A 19,282-nucleotide genomic window follows, 5' to 3' on the forward strand; every position below is an offset into this window, starting at 1 on the left:
CTGTAAGGACAATTTCATGTTCCAAAACATTACAACAATCTAGTCTATTCTCTTGAAAACATTTAAAACTGCTTTTGATTTCATTAAGTTCTAAAGTCTCATCATACGTCAGTTCATGAGACAAACTTTGATTGCGCTTTCCTTGCTCATCCAATAATGTATTGAAGATGTCATTCGAACAATCCACCGAACACAACTGGATCTGATGGGAATCTGCTTCCTTATCGCCTGAATCTACTCTTATTTCAATGTTAAAAAGTTTGAAGAAATCCATACCTAAAAGACATCTATCATTCAGTTTGGGAACCACTAGGCAAGGTAGAATTTTAGTTATGCTATTCAAAGTAAAAGGTACATCTACATATCCTTCAATCCCTAGGTTTTCTCCACTGGCCGTCGATAATTTAATTGGTTTCTTGAGTTTCTGCAGTGTTAGAAAGTCAGTCAAGTTTCCAAAGTCCGAACCTACTAGCGAAACTTGGCTACCGCTGTCTAAAAGCCCACTGAGTTTCAAACCTAACACTGAAAATTTGATATGATATCTTTCATCTCCTTCCGAATAAATTAAAATTTCGTTTAGCTCTTTGAAATAGTAATGCTCCGTGTTCTGTTCATTTTTGTTTGATGTCACGCCATTGCTCCTTCCTTTACCTTCTAGCTGATTGATATAAACTTTGGAGGATTTAAAAAAACTAGGAAGAACTACCTCCTCAGGTTCCCCTTGTTCAGGTTTTTTTCTTCACAAAAAGGACATTCTTCGTAATGAAAATCTGGCAGTCCACAACTGTAACAGAATATCTGTCGTTTAAAAACACATGTCGAAAAATGATGTCCCATTTTACGGCAATTTAAACATACATCTTTGTTGGGAATTTTATAATATTGTAAAATCTCTGTTCTTGACAAATTCCTCCACGAATCTTGATGATTATGTGAGTATGAATAATTTCTTGATTGATAACTGTTACTACTTTTGTTGTTGCTGTATATGTTTTTGTTGGAAAACTGATTTCTAAAACTATTTTGATAAGTACTGGAGTTATTTTGATATCTATTGGGTTGGTCCCTATAATCCTTTCCATAATCGTTCGAATATTCGCGTTTTTTTATATCTCTACCTGAAAAGTCACTTCTCTCTCTCCTCACCTCATTAACCTGTTTATCAAAATCACCTTTGCTGCAGTAAAACTGTTTTTCTTGGTTACCCTTAACACTACAATCATCGTCTTCAATAGGGGAAAAATTCACTAAGTTCACTCTCCTATTTTCAAAGTTGTTTCCAAATCGAGTAATGAACGCTTCACTGTTGGCATCTATCCTACCACAGAGTTCTTCTAGACATTCTAGATCAGACACTCTAATCAACGCTAGCTTGTCTCTGTAAGCAGGGCGCATTGTATGCCAGATTATTTCAAATTTTTCCTCTTCTGTTAGAGGTTTGGTTCGGCACAAAAAAAATTGCTCCATTCTAACTAAGTAATTGGCAAACGTCTCATTCCGTCCTTGATACATCGACATCGCTTTCACTTTAATGTAATGATCAATATTTCCTGGTAAAAACTGCTTACGCAAAGCCTTTACAAAATAATCCCAATTTTTCAAACGAAGAATTGGCCATTTAGTTACAAACCAAATGTTCGCAGGTCCTACTAGTAACTGGTGAGCTGATCTGAATAGATCACTTTTCCTCAAACCCTCCGAAGCTGCAAAAAACTCAACTTGTCGAAGAAAAAGATTTAGGCTTACCCCATTGTCTTCTCCGGAATACCTGATTGGCCACTTTGATACTGGTAAGCGATGCATTCTGTTGTCATTGTTAGAACGAATTCCATAAAGCAGTGGGTTCGTTCCGTACTCCTCAAAACTATCATCCTGTATGTTGAAGCCAGGTGGATACAGATCTCGTTGATTTTGATGTTGATCACCCCGTACATCTATAGAAGCAGGGGCACACGAATTGCGATATCGTAACGGAGACAGCGGTTGATTTTGTCGCGGTAATAATATGCGGTTTAAATACCTTGCTTGGTCGTAAATTAGATCCGGAGATTGCGGCATCCTATCAAACACGTCACTATCTTCACAATAACGAGTAGCACCACGATTAAACACAAATTTAGCTGGATCAAATTTTGATAATTTGTTTCCAGTTCTGTTGTGCACATTATACCAATGATCTGTCAGATCTCGATCACTCACTCTCTCATTGTTTGGATTCATTTTATCACTCAAATAATTTATATGATTCACGGGCACATCTCCAACATAAGTCAACTCTATATTTTGATGCGGTCTTCTTTTCGGTGATTTCATTTCAAGGTTGTTTTTTATAGAAGTGTTTCTCACATCTGTGAAGTTGGTTTTCTGAACACTCTTTTTAATTGCACCTGTATTCTCCATCATTTTCGTATCACATTCATCAGACATCATGGGGTTGGGAGTAATTGGTTGAATTGACTTTTGTTTCTCACTTTTACTCAAATTATTCGACACATCCAAAGCTTTTTTGGCAAACACTGCGTTGAGTTTCTCACTAAATCTTGGGGAAATAGTGAGTCTTCTACGTTGATGTGCATTCATTTTGCTAATGCTCATCACAGGATTTTCATTTACTGAATCATTGAAAATATGTTCTTCATCACTATCCATCTTGTCACTTGATTTCAATTAAAACTAGTGAATACAAAATTATCTTTAATGTTAAATTTTAAATTGTCTTTGAATATTTATTTTTTTCACTCTTATTACCTCACTTAAATGTTCACTCTAGGAGTTTAGTTGAGAATCGGCCTATTTGTTAAAACATATGCATGATGTTATTGGAATACACTAGTAAGATAATTGAAAGTTTTGAATAGATGAGTAAAAACTATGATTAAACTTATTCAATGATGTAATCTAAAATGAATGTTTTTATTAATAAATTCTAAGTTATTCATATTAAAAAAAAGGAAAACTGGTCAATAACTTAGGAAAAATAAAGTCTGTTTAGAAAAACTTTGGTCATGTTTGTATCTATACATATCTTTCTCAGAAGCTAATGAATTAACGGGTAAAATCATGATCAAGTTTTAAAATCCGCTGAACACTAAAGCCCCACGTTGGGCGCCATTTGTAAACCGGCCAAAAGAAACTCAGCCAGAGGACAAAATATTTATCAGAAAGAAAGTCCTGCCGGAAGGGGCATCGGCCCGTCTTCGGCTTCACGGACAGGTTCGCGATTCAACATAGAAAAACTAAAACGATCATCTACCCGCGTCCCAAAAGATGGATACAATGCTTCAGCATCACAAAGAAATAAATCAGCAAAGTGGCTTTAAAAACTTATATTGACTAAATTTTCCCCCCCGATTTTCCCCAATTTTCCCACCCTCTCTTATAACTACCTTACCTTAGATCTGTGTGAGTGTCAGTGTAGTGTATGCTAGTGTATCCCTCGGCGAACGGCTTGATGTGCTGCATCCGGATGCATTCCTCAGCGTTTGTACCAGTTTCGACTGGTTCTGGTCCATCTGCGTTGGCCATCGTATGGCTGAGACACAGGCAGTCCCTAACTCAAGCCCCTGGGGGCGAGTGGGGATCGCTCACTGTGTCTCCTTTCTTGTAACCACCACTTCGGAGTTTGCGATGGCCGAGACTCCATTTATAATCCGCACCGCACCAACCACCTTCGTTCCATCACACTTATGTTCAAACATAATAGGCCTGGGTGATGAAACCACAATTTATATATTAGTTAATGTCCGACTGCGACTGGCTAGAACTTCTTACCGATCTCTCTCCTAGCAGCTTAATTTGATTATCTTGCCATTACACCGAATGTCAAGATGAGCAAATAATCCATACAGGGCTGTGGGTTGATTGGAAACAGTATTTAACGCACTGTCTAGGTTTCTTTCTTTCACTACCAACCTGATGTAAGTAGAACCGCTTGCTCATCAACCCGTCGTGCACTTTGTAAAAAAATACCACTTCGAACAAAACTATCTGTTTAAATACAGCTGAAAGTGAGATGGCTAGGGTTCTGGTAGCACAATGTCTCCTTGATGTTGAACCTTCAACTGATGCTGCTTCGTTTCGTGATGATTGGTTTTGTTGAGCTAGTCATCTTCAACGTCGAATGCTGTATTAGTGAGATTGGATCGGCTATCATGAGTGCCTAGACCAGGGATGGATTATTCGGTATCTAGGTGCTTGTCAATCTCTTCTGTATAACAGATTTGATCGCGCTTCCGTGATGGAAGTAGGATGGTTGGTTGATACGGATTTAGATTACTGAGCTTGGACCGAGAAGCTCATAACCAATTGACTCTTGGCTACAATTGGTCTCGTTGCTCATGTTCTGTTGTATCTGTTGTTAAGTGTTCTGTAATACAATAACTCTAGCTTCTCCTACTGTAACATTTTATCCAGTTTTGGGGGATAAGAGCCATTCCAAGGCTGCGTAACAAAACCATGTCGCATGCTGCTGTTGGAGCAGGTGACAAGGTCGCAATGGTATATGAACTCATAAATTAATAAACTTAAATACAGTAAGGTTTTTTTTACACTGATTAACGTACCGCGTGAAAAAACCGTGCAAAAAAACCGTGTTAATTCCCGAAAACCGTGTAAAAACACCGTGCTAATTCCCAAAAACCGTGTTAAAAAAGACCATTCAAATTCGGCAGCTCTGAAATTTGAAACACTAAGACATGTAACTTGACATTTAAGACCTGAGACCTGAGACTTGAGACTTCAGACATGACATCTGAGACCTGAGTTCAGGGACCTGAGATCTGAGACATGACACCTGAGACCTGAGACAGGGGACTTGAGACCTGAGACCTGAGATTTGAGACTTAAGACATGACACCTAACACCTGAGACATGAGACCTGAGACCTGAAGAATGAGACCAAAGACATGGGACATTAGACCTGAGACCTGAGACCTGAGACTAGATACCTAAGACAAAAAACACGAGACTTGAGACCTGAGACCTGAGACCTGAGACATGGGACATGAGACCTGAGACCTGAGATTTGAGATCTAAAACATGACACCTGATACCTGAGACCGGAAACATGAGACATGAGACCTGAGACAAGAGACATGAAACATTAAACATTAGAAATTCGACATGTGTCATGAGACCTGAGACTTGAGACCTGAGACATGAGACATAAGACATGAGACCTGAGGCATGAGACAAGAGCCATGAAACATTAGACCTGAGACATGAGACTTTAGACCTGACACAAGAGACATACGACCTGAGACATGAAACATGAGACGTAAGACATGAGACATGAGACATGAGACATGAAACATGAGACATGAAACATGAGACTTGAGACTTGAGACATGAGACATGAGACATGAGACATGAGACATGAGACATGAGACATGAGACATGAGACATGAGACATGAGACATGAGACATGAGACATGAGACATGAGACACGAGACATGAGACATGAGACATGAGACATGAGACATGAGACATGAGACATGAGACATGAGACATGAGACATGAGACATGAGACATGAGATATGAGACATGAGACATGAGACATGAGACATGAGACATGAGACATGAGACATGAGACATGAGATATGAGACATTGGACTTTAGACCTGAAACCGGAGACAAGAGACCTGTCACATAAGACCAGAGTCCTGAGAAATAACACATGATTCTTGAGACCTGAGACATGAGACATAAGACCTAAGACCTGAGACAAGAAACCTGAGACCTGATACCTGAGACATGAGACATGAGACATGAGACATGAGACATGAGACATGAGACATAAGACATAAGACATGAGACCTGAGGCATAAGACAAGAGCCATGAAACATGAGACCTGAGACCTGAGTCATGAGACGTTAGACCTGAGACCGGAAACAAGACTGAGTGTTAGTACCGCGAGAAATTAGTTTGGCTCCGATCTCAACTTGCGACCCCTCTAGCGAAAGGGTTTGACTTGAAGGTGACGAAAAATAATGCTGCGAGTTCGCTAGTACAAGCCACTAGTGTTAGTACCACAAGAAATTAGTTAAGCTCCGATTTCAACTTTCAACCGTTCAAGTGAAATGGTCTCAAGTCTAATATCTCTTGTCTCAGGTCCCAGATCTCAGGTCTCAGGTCTCAGGTTAAGATTTTCCCAACTTCAAAAAGATTCTTAGTGTTTTCCTTTGAAAAAGACTATTTTCTCTCAAAAACCGTGTTAATTCGCGAAATCGGTGTAAAAAAAACGTGTTAATTCACAAAAACCGTGTAAAAAAACGTGTAAAAAACCGTGTTGAATAAACCTTGGTGTACTTGAATACTTCAATGAGATGTTTTTTTTTGTAAAATCAGAATAACTTGAACTGAGGAAAATAAATAGCCAATTTCCTCACTACAGAGACAACCGAAATAACCAACAAATGTACAAACTCGAATAATAAAATTCCAGAAACCTGTATCAAATTTAAAGACAAAGTTCGACGGGAGTCATCTGATGGACGAACGATGAAACCTATGTCTAGGCAGGCTGACGTCGGGCAAATCTCAGGTCAAAAATTTCATTTGGCAACGGCTCCGGGAAGGGGGAGGGGTCTTGTTTCAGCTAATTTTATATTCGTTTTTGCAGACACTGAACCCAAATTCACTCAACACATGATTTTTCACTTAAAAACAAGGATCCAGTGATTTTCTTCCATTCAAGTGCGACATATACATTTTACTTGGCAGTCACTTAAATTTGAAGTGAATTCATCCACATTCACTTCAGTCGTCACTTGAATTTGAAGTGAGAAAAAATATTCACTTCCCCATCACTTGAATTTCAAGTGAATGTCGGGTTGTAATTGTGTTTATTTTCCGAGTTCAAAATGGCAAATTCTAAAAAGCAGCGTTTTAAGCTTATGCCGGATTTGGATTTTCCCAATTCTTTACTAGGCGATTTTGGCGGTAGTTTGTGTTAAACGTGATGTAAGAAAAAGTTATTTAAAAGTGTTATCATGTTTCAGCTTGTGGGTTAAACTGGACAGATTTTCTATTGAGAAATACTGGGTAATCATGAAGAAGAGACTCAATCTAAAGGAAAAGGTTGTCAAAGAAATCAATCAGATGAAGACTTGGTGGAATAAGATAGCTTAAACGATAGACGAAGAAGGTGTGCGCGGCCTAATGAGCCGTGTGCGAGAATACCTTCAAAACCGTGAAGAATGATTTTATCCGTATTTTTTCATAAAAGTATGAAGAAAACGCTACATTTGTATAAAAAGATCTTGCTTGAATTCAATGCTAAATAACGGAAGTTCAGGCAATAGTATTTGTTCTATTTCTATCTGAAGCCATAGTACATGGAAAATAACAGGTAGGCCATTGCGCTTAACCTCACTTGAAAGCTCCGTGTATGTACACAGCATGCTTGCATACCAACAAAAATAGTTATGAAAATTTGGCAATTTTATATAGAATGTCAATCAAAATTATCAATTTCTCCGTCGATAGCCATTCGATTCCTTTTAAAAGGGCCTCAGATGAAAGATTGATTCTTCAGGCTCATCGGAAACTATTTTTTGCTTTGGATTATTGGATCTGACCCACAAATAATGAGCATCCAAAAGAAATTTTTATCACTGTCCCTCTTTTTTGAGAGTAAATGATTAAATATTTTCTTCTTTCTATGTTCAAAATTCGATAAAGATGTAAAATACTTCATATTTCTGTGATAAAAAATCAATTTGTTTGAATTTCTGTTCATACTGCACAAGAAAAAGACCACACAAGGCAAAATAATCACCAAATTTTAGTTTTAAATCGACCAAAAGCCCGTTGCATATTACTTTTACCGATTTTGAAAAGCCGAATATTGTTCGTTGCATTAAAATGCATCAATGCATATTTTTGTCATAATTTTAATGATTGTCAATTTTAAGAAAAAAAAGATTTTCTGAAAAATTCCATACATTTGCCCGTTTTTTCCATAACTATTTTTTGGGGCCTCTACCAATACGTTGAAAGAGAGTGGAATAGCCTACCTTGTATATTTCAAATTACTATGATCTGAAGCAAGCTTTGCCGTTTTAACTCGCAAAATCGTTATTGTGAATTTGAGAGTTTAATTTTGTATTGTTACACATTTTCATGGCATCCTTGTTTATTAAAATGAAATGAAAGTTTTTAATTGAAATATTCACGGCATCACTTTGGTACAAATTGACTGTTGTACTAAAAAACTATATCTTGAACTATATACTATACTATATACTATATACTATATACTATATACTATATACGAACTATGTACGTCTCGGTGGTCGAGTGGTTAGCGTGGTAAGACGGTAATTGCTGGTCCACTGATGGCATGGGTTCGATTCCCATCTCGGTACTGGGTGTTAAATGTTAATCTTAAGTTGTCCACGTCATTTATTCAGTCTGTAAAGCCTAAATCGGCTAAGACGGTGTTTGTCTTTTTATATCATCACTTAATAACGAAAGGTTATTATACCCTAAGTAAATTGATATCGACAAAAACCATCATCTTGCCTACCTTGAATCGGTTCCGCAAACAGGCTCAGCAGCACAAACAAAATCAGCCCAACTAAAGCCACCGGTCGGTGAACCTTAGCAATGTTGACAAACTCCACCAGCCCAGGAAGCTGCATGTCTCAATTTAACACTTAAATCAGCGCACAACTTGGTCCGTGGTCCTCGGCCGGACGTTTCCTCAATTTTTTGCTTCACTGTTGCCCCAACTTAACTTAAACTATTCCACGCATCTGTCCAGGCGCGTTGGTTTTTTTTAATGTTGCGCTTTAGGCCTTTGACTCACATACACACTTTTTTGTAGGATTTCATTCAAGGAAGTCGTGTTTGAACTTGATTAAGCCTAGCTGCTGCTCCCTTGCTAAGCTCTTCAGGTTCTCCAATCTAAAGCACCATGCTCGGAAGTTTGCAAAACCACATTGACAGCGCCTCTACAGATTCAAGAGGAAAAATATGCAGCAATGCACTCGAATATAAACACAACACACAATCCATTCGTCGAAACTTGTCAATGTTGTTGATGATACAGTCTTTGGTTGGGCAATAAAAGGCTGGTGGTGGCAATTCAGGTGCTCAACCTACTTTTCAGTTCGTTTGTTGATACCTACTTTTAATCGCGATGTATTTCGATTCGTCATCTGCAGCTGATAGTGAAATTGAACGGGCAAAATGACGTCGAAAGGGGTCATGGTTAAAGGGGTTTTTATGGCAAACTGTTGACGAGGAGACAAATCATCTAATCATAGTTCATCCAAATAGCTTAATTAAGCCATCAAGCTCTGAGCTAGAACAATTTTTATACAAAACGGACTGACCCGGTAAACCATAAATTCAATAACTAATTTTGAGCTGTCCAGGCTGGATCAATTTGCGGTAATTTTTTAATTTCTCAAACCCTGGGGACTAAAAAGCTTCATTTTGGTCCAAAACTCGTCCATGATTTTTTGCAGAATTTTAAGTAACGTTGAGCCTAATGAGTAAACCTCATTGAATGAGTCATAAGTAAGCTGAAGTTAGAGGCTATATGTTGCGCACAAAAAAAAATATTTTGAGAACATGGCCACAAAATGAGGCTAGCGTACTTTTTAATCAATCAACAATCAACATTTTTACAGTAGGTAATAAAATCTAAAAAATGAATTGAGAAGTTGGCGTTCTTTAACACATTTTGTCATCAATAGATTCTTAAAATATGAAACACAGAATTATTGACGATGGCTTGTTTTTCTGTTTTAAAACTTTTTCTTGATCTACATTCTTAGAATTTTAAAGAAAATTCAAAATTAAATTTCACACAAGAGTTTGAGTAAATTAACGCAAAACTTTCGCCATGAAATTATTTCCACAAGAAAGTCAATTTTAGTAATCGGTTTTAGTGAAGTAATACCGCTTCAATGGCTTATAAAAACTTAATGATCACAGATAATCATACCGCTTAATTAAGGTTGATAGAACATCAAATTGACACAGTCAGAAAAATTAATAATTTCACCAATTATTTTTAAATTTACAAGAATATACGATTTCCACCCTACTAATATAGCTTTTTTAAGGGGGGGGGGGTGCTAGGGTCTAACACTTTCAAAAAATCGATTTTTTTATTTTCTTATTGTAAAACATTTCAAGAGTGTTGTGTCAAATTTTCCAGTCAATTGAAGCAAAACTGTAGAAATTATAGGCCTTTATCTCCTCCTATCTAATACTGCAAGAAAACAAGAGCAGAAACTTCAAACCCGTTTTTCTCGAAAGCACATTTTAAAGTCCGTGGACATCGTCATTTGAAAACTACTTATCCGATTCTTTTCAAATTTGGAACATATTTTCTACATATAAAATAGCAGACCCCAACGTTTTTCTTTTTTTACTTTGAGGAGATTCTACAGATAAAAATTGGCGGATTTTTTCCTGAAAAATCGTAGTTTTTACTCCAAACAACCACAAAAATTTCATAAATATTTTTTTAAGTTAAATAAAAACGTTGGGGTTCAGAAAAACATCTATTAAAAATATTTTGCTCTGATTTTTTGACTTCAGACGATTCTGTGCTGAGATACAGTATCCACCGCAAATCCTGTTTTCTAAAAGGCATCCTCGAAAGTGCTCCGTCACCGGCTCGTTTTCAATATTTTTCTACGAAAAAAATTACTAAATGTTCTTTTAACAATGCTTTGTATAATGCAAAAAAATTGAATACATTTGTTTGAACGATAGCTCTAGAAAAAAATCGTGAAAATGGTGTTTTTTTTTACCCGTTAGACCCTACCCCCCCTTAATGAAAAATCAAATGAAAACGTATGCTAATTTATAGTTTTTGATGTAGGTATTTGTTATTCCATATCGCATAAAGCAGCAATTACCGTATTTTTTGGCTTTGTTCGAATTGAACTTTACATTTTTTCTGTGATTTTTTTAATACATTTAGGGGTAAAAAATACTTCTAAATATTCCAGTTAAAATCATAAAAATTTGGATCCCGTTTGGATGGAAGAAATTTTCAATTTAACAAACGCGTGATGCAAAACAATCATATTCCAGCATATGGGAACAAGTTTTAAAAGGTGAATCTTTGATTTGCGTTTTGATGCATTTTAGCCCGGACTGGTAACTGAATTATAAAAACATTTATTTAAAAAAATTGATGACTGTCCGAAAAATATTTTAACACCAGGATAGTAAAGGATAAAAAAAAACCATAGGTATAAAGTTTGTAGTTAAAGTTTGTATCATCAAGACAATCCGTCATATTGGGTAAAGTTTTACGGAATTGGAAAATGTTAAAATTTGTACATCTATTGCTCGATTTTTAAAATTTTCTATGAGAATCAAAAACTTCAAAAAACTATCTCACGATGTGAGAAAAAAAATATAATTCGGTTGAAGCTTCATCCAACCATCACGGGATTGGCAGTACATTCACAATGTTTAAATCTGATATGATAAACAGTCCACCATGTTTGCAGATTTTTAAGTCGATCTCTTTCCTTTTTTTCTCCCGCGGGGGTTTGGTGAGAGAACAGCTTCTATCAATTGCTAAAAAATTCATTCGTACTTTTTTTCGAAAGACAATATGTTTCAACAGGGTTCAAAATAAGAAGAACAGAGTTTCAGAAATGACCTGCTAATTATACCGATAAACAAATTTGATCCACCATTAAAGCGAATATTCTATTCGCTCTTGTGTTTCAATACCAGCTCTGTTGGAACAATTTCTATTTCTAAAAAAAGCAAAAATGAAGTTCCTATCAATTTACAACATTTTTTGTAATAAATTTTGGTGTTGTGAAAGAAAAAACCAAGAATACAATGTTTTCCATAGAAACATCCGTCCAAAAAAGAATGAAATCGTCTGCTGGGCGATAATGAACCTCAACTTCAACCCGGCACAATTTTCGATCACGTACATCGATTTTGACGAAACTTGACCTGGTATTAGATCAAACATTTTTACATCTATGGACCAAATTTCAAGATTTTACAATGAAAATTGTCAAAGATACAGCAAATTTAGTGCAGCAACTCCAAATTTCCCTTTTTTCGGGAATAGCTGTATCTTTGTTTCACGTCATTGTAAAGACTTCAAAATTCGTGGAGTGTTAGTTGGATAGTTGAACTAGATTGTGTGAAATTTTCATGAAAAAAAAATAAACCGGGAGAGAAATGGCAGCTTGTCAAAGTTGGAAGTGGGTGCGCAGTTTCATGCGATTTCATTCTTTTTTGAACGCAACTGTATATTGCCTCCACTTTGGTAGGTAAATGCAATTTTTTCGAGTTTCATACGATCATTCTATAATGTTTATGAAACGAAGTTTTTGAGAATTATATCTACAAAAACGTTTGCTGGGTAGGTTATCTTTCCGACTCATCAAAAACGTAGCCAAATAATGCGTAGTTTCGAAGAAAAAATTTTTTTCACGATTTTTCCATTACTTGCGTAATCACAGGGGTTAAAACTTACTTTACAGTACTACCAATATGATAAAGTTTTGGTTGAAACAACATCTCTACAATTTCGCCAAAATTTCCGTATTTAATGAAAGGGAAAACCAAAAAAAGAAAAGTCAAAATTATTGCGGCCTTCGAGAAAGTCGATCATTGGTTTAAAACCTTAATTTTCTATACCTTGGTAATATTTTTCAGTTTTGTCAAAATAGTGCACACATTTTTTAAATTCAATTCAACTTTTTTTTATTTTTACTTTGAATCTTAAAACCGAGAGCTGATAAAAAGAAATTAAGAACATTTAAAATAAATTAAAACTACCTACTCTAAAACTCATAGCACATCGAAAAAATGTAAACATTGTTTCCTTGTCTCAATCACTGCTTAATGGATGTGTGCTAATGGACAGAGAAATTAAAGTTAAAATCGAATTTAGGAGGTCGAACTCTTCGAGGTTACTTAAACTTAAAATACGTTTAACCTATCTGTAAAGTTTTCTCATGCCAAATGAAGAGTTATGATAAATATTTTGTCCATCCTATATAAGAAATTTTGCCAAAACGTTCGCGAGCCAGGTTTTGGAATCTATGTGATCATACACAGCTCTCTTTTTTATTTCATCATCTGAAATTGCTTTAAAATAACGAAATGAATTAGGAAATCACAGTTTTGGGTCAACTCATAAACTTTGCATGTTATTTGGTCAATTTGGATTTGGTGGCCCACTATTTTTCAAAATCCAAAAAATATTGCTTTTTTTCAAACAGTCAGAATTCGGGGGAAATAACTTATTAAAAATAAAAAAAAAACCTTATGATACCTTGAAAGTGTACCATTTTTTTATTTTCATTTTATCTTTTATAATAAAGAAGTTATAAAAAAAACGAAAAAAAAGTGACCCATGATTCCCCACTCTCCCATACAAAGAAACATGCACCGAATAACTATGAATGATGAAAGAATCAAAGTTTATTCAATCGTTGTTTTACAATTTCTTTATTTCTTCACGACAGTTGATAATTTTTTGTCGTCGTTAAATTTAACATTCCCATTCCATCTTATAAACTGAAAGCTTCCAATAGGAACTAATACCTACTTGTTATAGGAAGAAAAATAATTTTTATGGTTTACTGTAACACTAGTCAAAAGTGTCTCCCAATCGATCCCTCCCAACAAAAATATTTTGCTAGGACGCAGACGTAATCTCGGTCCTAAAGCATAAAATAAATTTTTCATCTCTTTCTCTTTTTTCCAATTCATCTATTAACTACTAGGACGTGGTCGGCGCCGTTATTGACGTTCCAAGAAAGAGCATCAGTTTTGTGCAGTGTGAATGAGATGCTTATTCCAAGCAACATTCAGTGACCTCAAAACAAAATTGATGACCTCGGGTAATCACGGAGTAGCAACCAATGGTGACGAGGAACTTGTTCTACAGAACCATATCAACGAACGTATTAGGGGCCGTTCACATACCACGTGGACAACTTAGGGGGGAGGGGGGTATGGAAATGTCCACGCTTGTCCACGGAGAGGGGGGTAGGGGTTTGGGTCATGTCCACGTGGACAGACTTACTTTCAAAATATTTACTAAAGGTGAATAAATATTACATTTATATTTATATCAGGAAATTCTTATTCGTTTTTTTTTCAAAATCAGCCATCTCAATAACCAGAAGGCAAAAATTGATGTTTTCTTACTGTCAAATTATAGGTAGTTACAAGGGGGGTATATAGGATTTGAATAAGCTTGGTTAAGTTTTAAAAAATAACTATTTCAAATTTGTTCACATGGACATCCGGCGAGGGGGGTAGGGGTTTGCCAAATGTCCACGCTTGTCCACGGTGGGGGAGGAGGGGGTCAAAAATCTATTTTTTCTGTCCACGTGGTATCTGAACGGCCCCTTAAAATAACTGGTGAAACCAATAATTTTTCTGACTACGTCAATATGATGTACCATCAACCTTAAAACTTTTGATGTACAAGCGGTATGATTTTCTCTGGACATTAAGTTTTTAGAAGTCATTGAAAATGAAAAGTGTTGCATGATGCACCGGTTGACGGTACCAAATTTCATGAATACCGTATGAAAATTCTACGCAGTACGTAGTTTTTCCCATATTTTTGGATAGAACCCCCCTGTTTCAAAAGTGGAAGCAGTCTTTCAATTTATTAAACAACTAGCTAATCCCATACGAACTCCGTTTCGCTTTCAACTTGGAATAAGTCATGAACAGTTTGCATGAAAGTCAATTGCCAAGCATTTTCCTGATGCACTTCCATTGTTAAGTAATAATTGCAGAAATATTAGACGATCATTTTTTCTGTCGTCTGCTACAAAATTTGATATCAGGAATCAATTGACCGTGTAAAAAAAACCCCCGTGTATAAATTCCGACTCGATCGTTACATAACAACACAACCCTTTTAAACCCCTTTCGGTTGCCTGTTGTACAATTTTTGATATCTGAAATTGATTGCCCTTCCCTCAAAACTCCCGTGTGCAAATGTTTAATGCAATCCATGGCATAATAACGTCAATATTGCTAAAAACAGTAAAAAATTTATAAAAAAAAAAAGGACGACCCCTTTCGTCGACCCCTGACAAAACATTTGTCATCTGAAATCGATTGCCCGTCCTCGAAAACTACCGTTTGCAAATTTTCATCCCAATCCGATGTCAAATACCGAAGATATTGCAAAAATTTTGAAAGGTTAATATGGACGACCCCCTTTGCCGGCCCCTTGCACTAAATTTATTACCTGAAATCCATTTCTCGTTCCTCAAAATTCTCGTGTACCAATTTTCATCTGAATCCGATGTATAATAACGACAATATCGCATCAATTGTGAATAGTTAACATGGACGACCCCTTTGGCCGACTCCTGATTTTAGTTTTGATAAGTGAAATAAGTTGTTTGTCGCTAATAACTTCTATGTGCAAATTTTCATCCCAATCCGATGAAACGTCAATATCACTAAGATACTGAAAATTTAATATGGACGACCCCTTTTGCCGGCCCCTTACACTGAATTTGATACCTCAAATCGATTGCACGTCACTCAAAACTATCGTGTACCAATTTTTATCTGAATACGATGTATAATAACGTTAATATCGCAAAAACTGCGAACAGTTAATATAGACGACCCCTTTGGCTGACCCCTTACACAAAATTTGACACCTGAAATCGCTCGGCTTTCAAAACACTCATGAGCAAATTTTCGGCATGATCCGACGGAAAGTAACGTCAATATCGCGAAAACCATATTTGTCTTCTATAGACGACCCCCTTCAGAAGAGATCATCCGAAAACCTAAAAACATTTTTCATCATTCCTGGTCTTAATGAGCATCCATGCCAAATTTCAGCTTTCTAGCCCTGAAGGCGGCTGACTCTATAGAGGACAAACAAACAAACAAACAAACAAACAAACAAACAAACAAACAGAAATTGCTTTTTATATATCTAATATATAGATATTGCTGTTCCGAAATGTGAATCAAGTTTTTCGTATGAAAAATACCAGGAAGTAATTTATTTTGTATGGGATCCCTTTTTTGCTAAAGTTTGATGGTCTTTAACCCTCATCCGCATTAGATTTCGTTGCCCTAATCAGTACTATTTAGTGTCAATTTGACACTATAAGCTCAAATCGTTATAACTTTTGGCGTGTTCAACCGATCTAAACAAAACATAACAATTCATGCTGTGAGATTTCACAAAAATATGAAAATTATAAACGTAAAATCCTTCCTGAATTTCTAGAACCACAACCAACACGTCCAGCAAAACGTGTTTGTTTGCTCTCCGAGTAGGTACGGTGGGTGGTGATATGGGCAGAGAGCCAAGCCGAAAGACGAAATAATGATGCGTCCAAAATTCTATAGAAATCGCATTTCCAGGTTCATGCCTAAAATATTGCACCTCGCGTAGCTTTTGATGTCATCGATAGAACTTTAGGAAAATTTCAGATATGCTAGTTTTATATTTCAACAATCACTATGCAAAATTTCAATAAAAAATGTAGCGTAGTTTCAGAGATATTGCAGTTTAAATGAGAAAAGTCCAAAAAGTCCGATTTTCGTAGAATTACTGTATCTCAGGCCACACAAACTCCAGAAAAATTTTGTGATATAATAGTGTTATAGTTGATCTATCTAACGCAAAAAAATTTGATCAAAAAATATCATCAGAGTAAAAAGCTATGGAAGTTCAAAGTCAAAGTGACAGTGCGCGTGCTTCCAATTTCTATACAATTATGTACTGTATTTTACGGACATTACAAGGTTTCTATTGATATAAGATTTATATGAAATCAAATATAATTTTTAAATTGCGACCCAGAGATGGGTCTTGACTCAAACATTCAGTCAGCGAAACTTTTTTTGTAGAGAAATGAATCCAACTTAGATGAAATCTCAGGGACTAGATAAGAGAAAATCGATGTTGAAAAACATGCGAAAAAAATTCGCCTTGTCTCCCGGTGAGACTTGAACCCACATCTTGCGCCTCTCCGGGGCCCATGTATTAACATTCTACAATAGGAGACCAACCTGGCGTATGAATATTATACTGGTTGAGTGTCGATGTCTATCGGAATGAAGGGAATAGTTCTCCCATGTGATCATAATCATTTTTCTTGGTCTATTTCTATTCCCATCATTTCATCTTACAGTAGTTGGAATCAAGTTTGGACATTTTTAAGCACGGCAAGATTTGCATTGCCTTCTCATATCCTGCACGGGTTGTCAGTTATGATGAGAAATGATGCGTTTGCCGTATTTGTATATCCAGCCAATTTCGGTCGCAATTTAAAAATAGAAATAAGGCGGTGCCAAACACCGAAATTGGCTGGATATCCAAATACGGCAAACGCATCATTTCTCATCATAACTGACAACCCGTGCAGGATATGAGAAGGCAATGCAAATCTTGCCGTGCTTAAAAATGTCCAAACTTGATTCCAACTACTGTAAGATGAAATGATGGGAATAGAAATAGACCAAGAAAAATGATTATGATCACATGGGAGAACTATTCCCTTCATTCCGATAGACATCGACACTCAACCAGTATAATATTCATACGCCAGGTTGGTCTCCTATTGTAGAATGTTAATACATGGGCCCCGGAGAGGCGCAAGATGTGGGTTCAAGTCTCACCGGGAGACAAGGCGAATTTTTTTCGCATGTTTTTCAACATCGATTTTCTCTTATCTAGTCCCTGAAATTTTATCTAAGTTGGATTCATTTCTCTACATTAAATATAATTCAAACGACTTAGATAGATTTTACTTTTGGAATGTCAAATTGACACTCTAAGTCGGAAAAGGGAGTTTTTTTGTCCAGGCTTCCAGGGTTCGTCCATAAAAAAAAGTAAAGATGCAATACTAAAGAACTTTTGAATTCATTTAAGGTCCCCGAAGATTTTTTTGTTTTTTAGAGCTTCCGAAAAAAGTTACAAGCCCAATAGTTTCAAAATGACACTCTAATGCGGATGAGGGTTAAAGTATAATGCAAACTTTGACACATTAACATTCTGGTTTCAAATTTCACGTCATTCACGGGTCACGGGTACATAGTTTTTGTCAATTCAATCAAAGCTATAAACATAAAGGTGGTATAAATTATACAATATTTGCAATTTTGCTTAAACCACATGTGTCTAAATTACTTTACTCATAATAAACATTGCCACATTAATCAATTTCCTTGGTGAAATTACACACATGTTTCATTAAGATGGTGCGATAAAAGCACGATCAGTTAGCTCTAAGTGCAACAATCAACATTAGGTCTGTACGACCCAATTTGCTCATAAACGAATAACCAACGAAATCGCCATCTACCGGTTTGGTCCAAAACGAGCAAAACGAAACGCAACCGGCGGCGCAGCGGATACCCAGACTAGTTTATTGTACCCGCAGAAAAAAGCAATTGCAGACAGACCAACCTCTACGCCATCCGTTGAGCAAAAAAGCCGAAAACAAAACAAAACAAACCTCCCTTATGCCAAACTTTGGGACAGATACCTACTCATGTAGTTTGATAGGAATAGCTACTGTCACGCAACTCATGAGATTTGTGCATTTGCAGCTTCCTGATGCGTTAATTTCCCTTTTTCCATCTCGACGCTTCATCTTAAGCCTTGGATTCATCATTAAATTATGGGTATTTCCCGCATAGGAAGATGAGTCGGATTGCTCCACTTAGATGCCGGTGGTTTCTAATTTCTTTGGCTTTGGTACCTTCTATTTTGAAGGTGGCTGCAGCAGTCGGCTCACAGCTGATTCATATATGAGTAGCGTCATGCAAGGCAAAGGAACGTTCGTCACTTATTACTTCATAGCAATCACTGCAGCCCAGGCCCAGTCTTCAGGTGGGTAGCCGATTCTGTTTGTGGAGCGCGCGCATTTTTGATTCCCAACATGAAAGTATCCAGGGAGGTACCTACTTTCTTTGGTACCTGAATGGAATGATTGCATTTCCCATGACAATTCAGATTGAATTGCGGTAATAATCAGATTAAAACATGACAGTGGCGTAATAGTGGCCAAAGACACTAATCCGGATATGTTATGGCACGCAATGGTGTGTACCCACATGCATATATGAGGAGGCATCGAGCGGATAAAAAGATTTAGATGTATATATAAAAATTTCCCAATTAAAAATACCAAAATATGTTTTAAAATTCGTCAGTTTCAGGCTGAATTGACTTTCAGGGAAGAGAAGCATGATAAAATATTTCTATCAAATTGGATTTAAATAATATTTATGATTTTCAAATGAATCATTTAATAAAATCCTGTG

General features: G+C 36.5%; 1 protein-coding gene across 5 annotated transcripts in view; it reads right to left on the minus strand.

The window, feature by feature from the left end:
- Window positions 1–19,282, minus strand: part of LOC129746581 (phospholipase A1 member A) — a 112,261-nt gene that overhangs the window by 80,153 nt on the left and 12,826 nt on the right. For all 5 annotated transcript variants that reach the window (XM_055740308.1, XM_055740311.1, XM_055740307.1 and 2 more), the window contains exon 2: window positions 8,529–8,955. In XM_055740308.1, coding sequence (XP_055596283.1) covers window positions 8,529–8,643 — 115 coding nt within the window. In that variant the 5' untranslated portion in view covers window positions 8,644–8,955. The remainder of the gene's footprint in view (window positions 1–8,528; window positions 8,956–19,282) is intronic.

The sequence above is a fragment of the Uranotaenia lowii genome, chromosome 2 (assembly GCF_029784155.1).
Source record: "Uranotaenia lowii strain MFRU-FL chromosome 2, ASM2978415v1, whole genome shotgun sequence".
NCBI lineage: Eukaryota > Metazoa > Arthropoda > Insecta > Diptera > Culicidae > Uranotaenia > Uranotaenia lowii.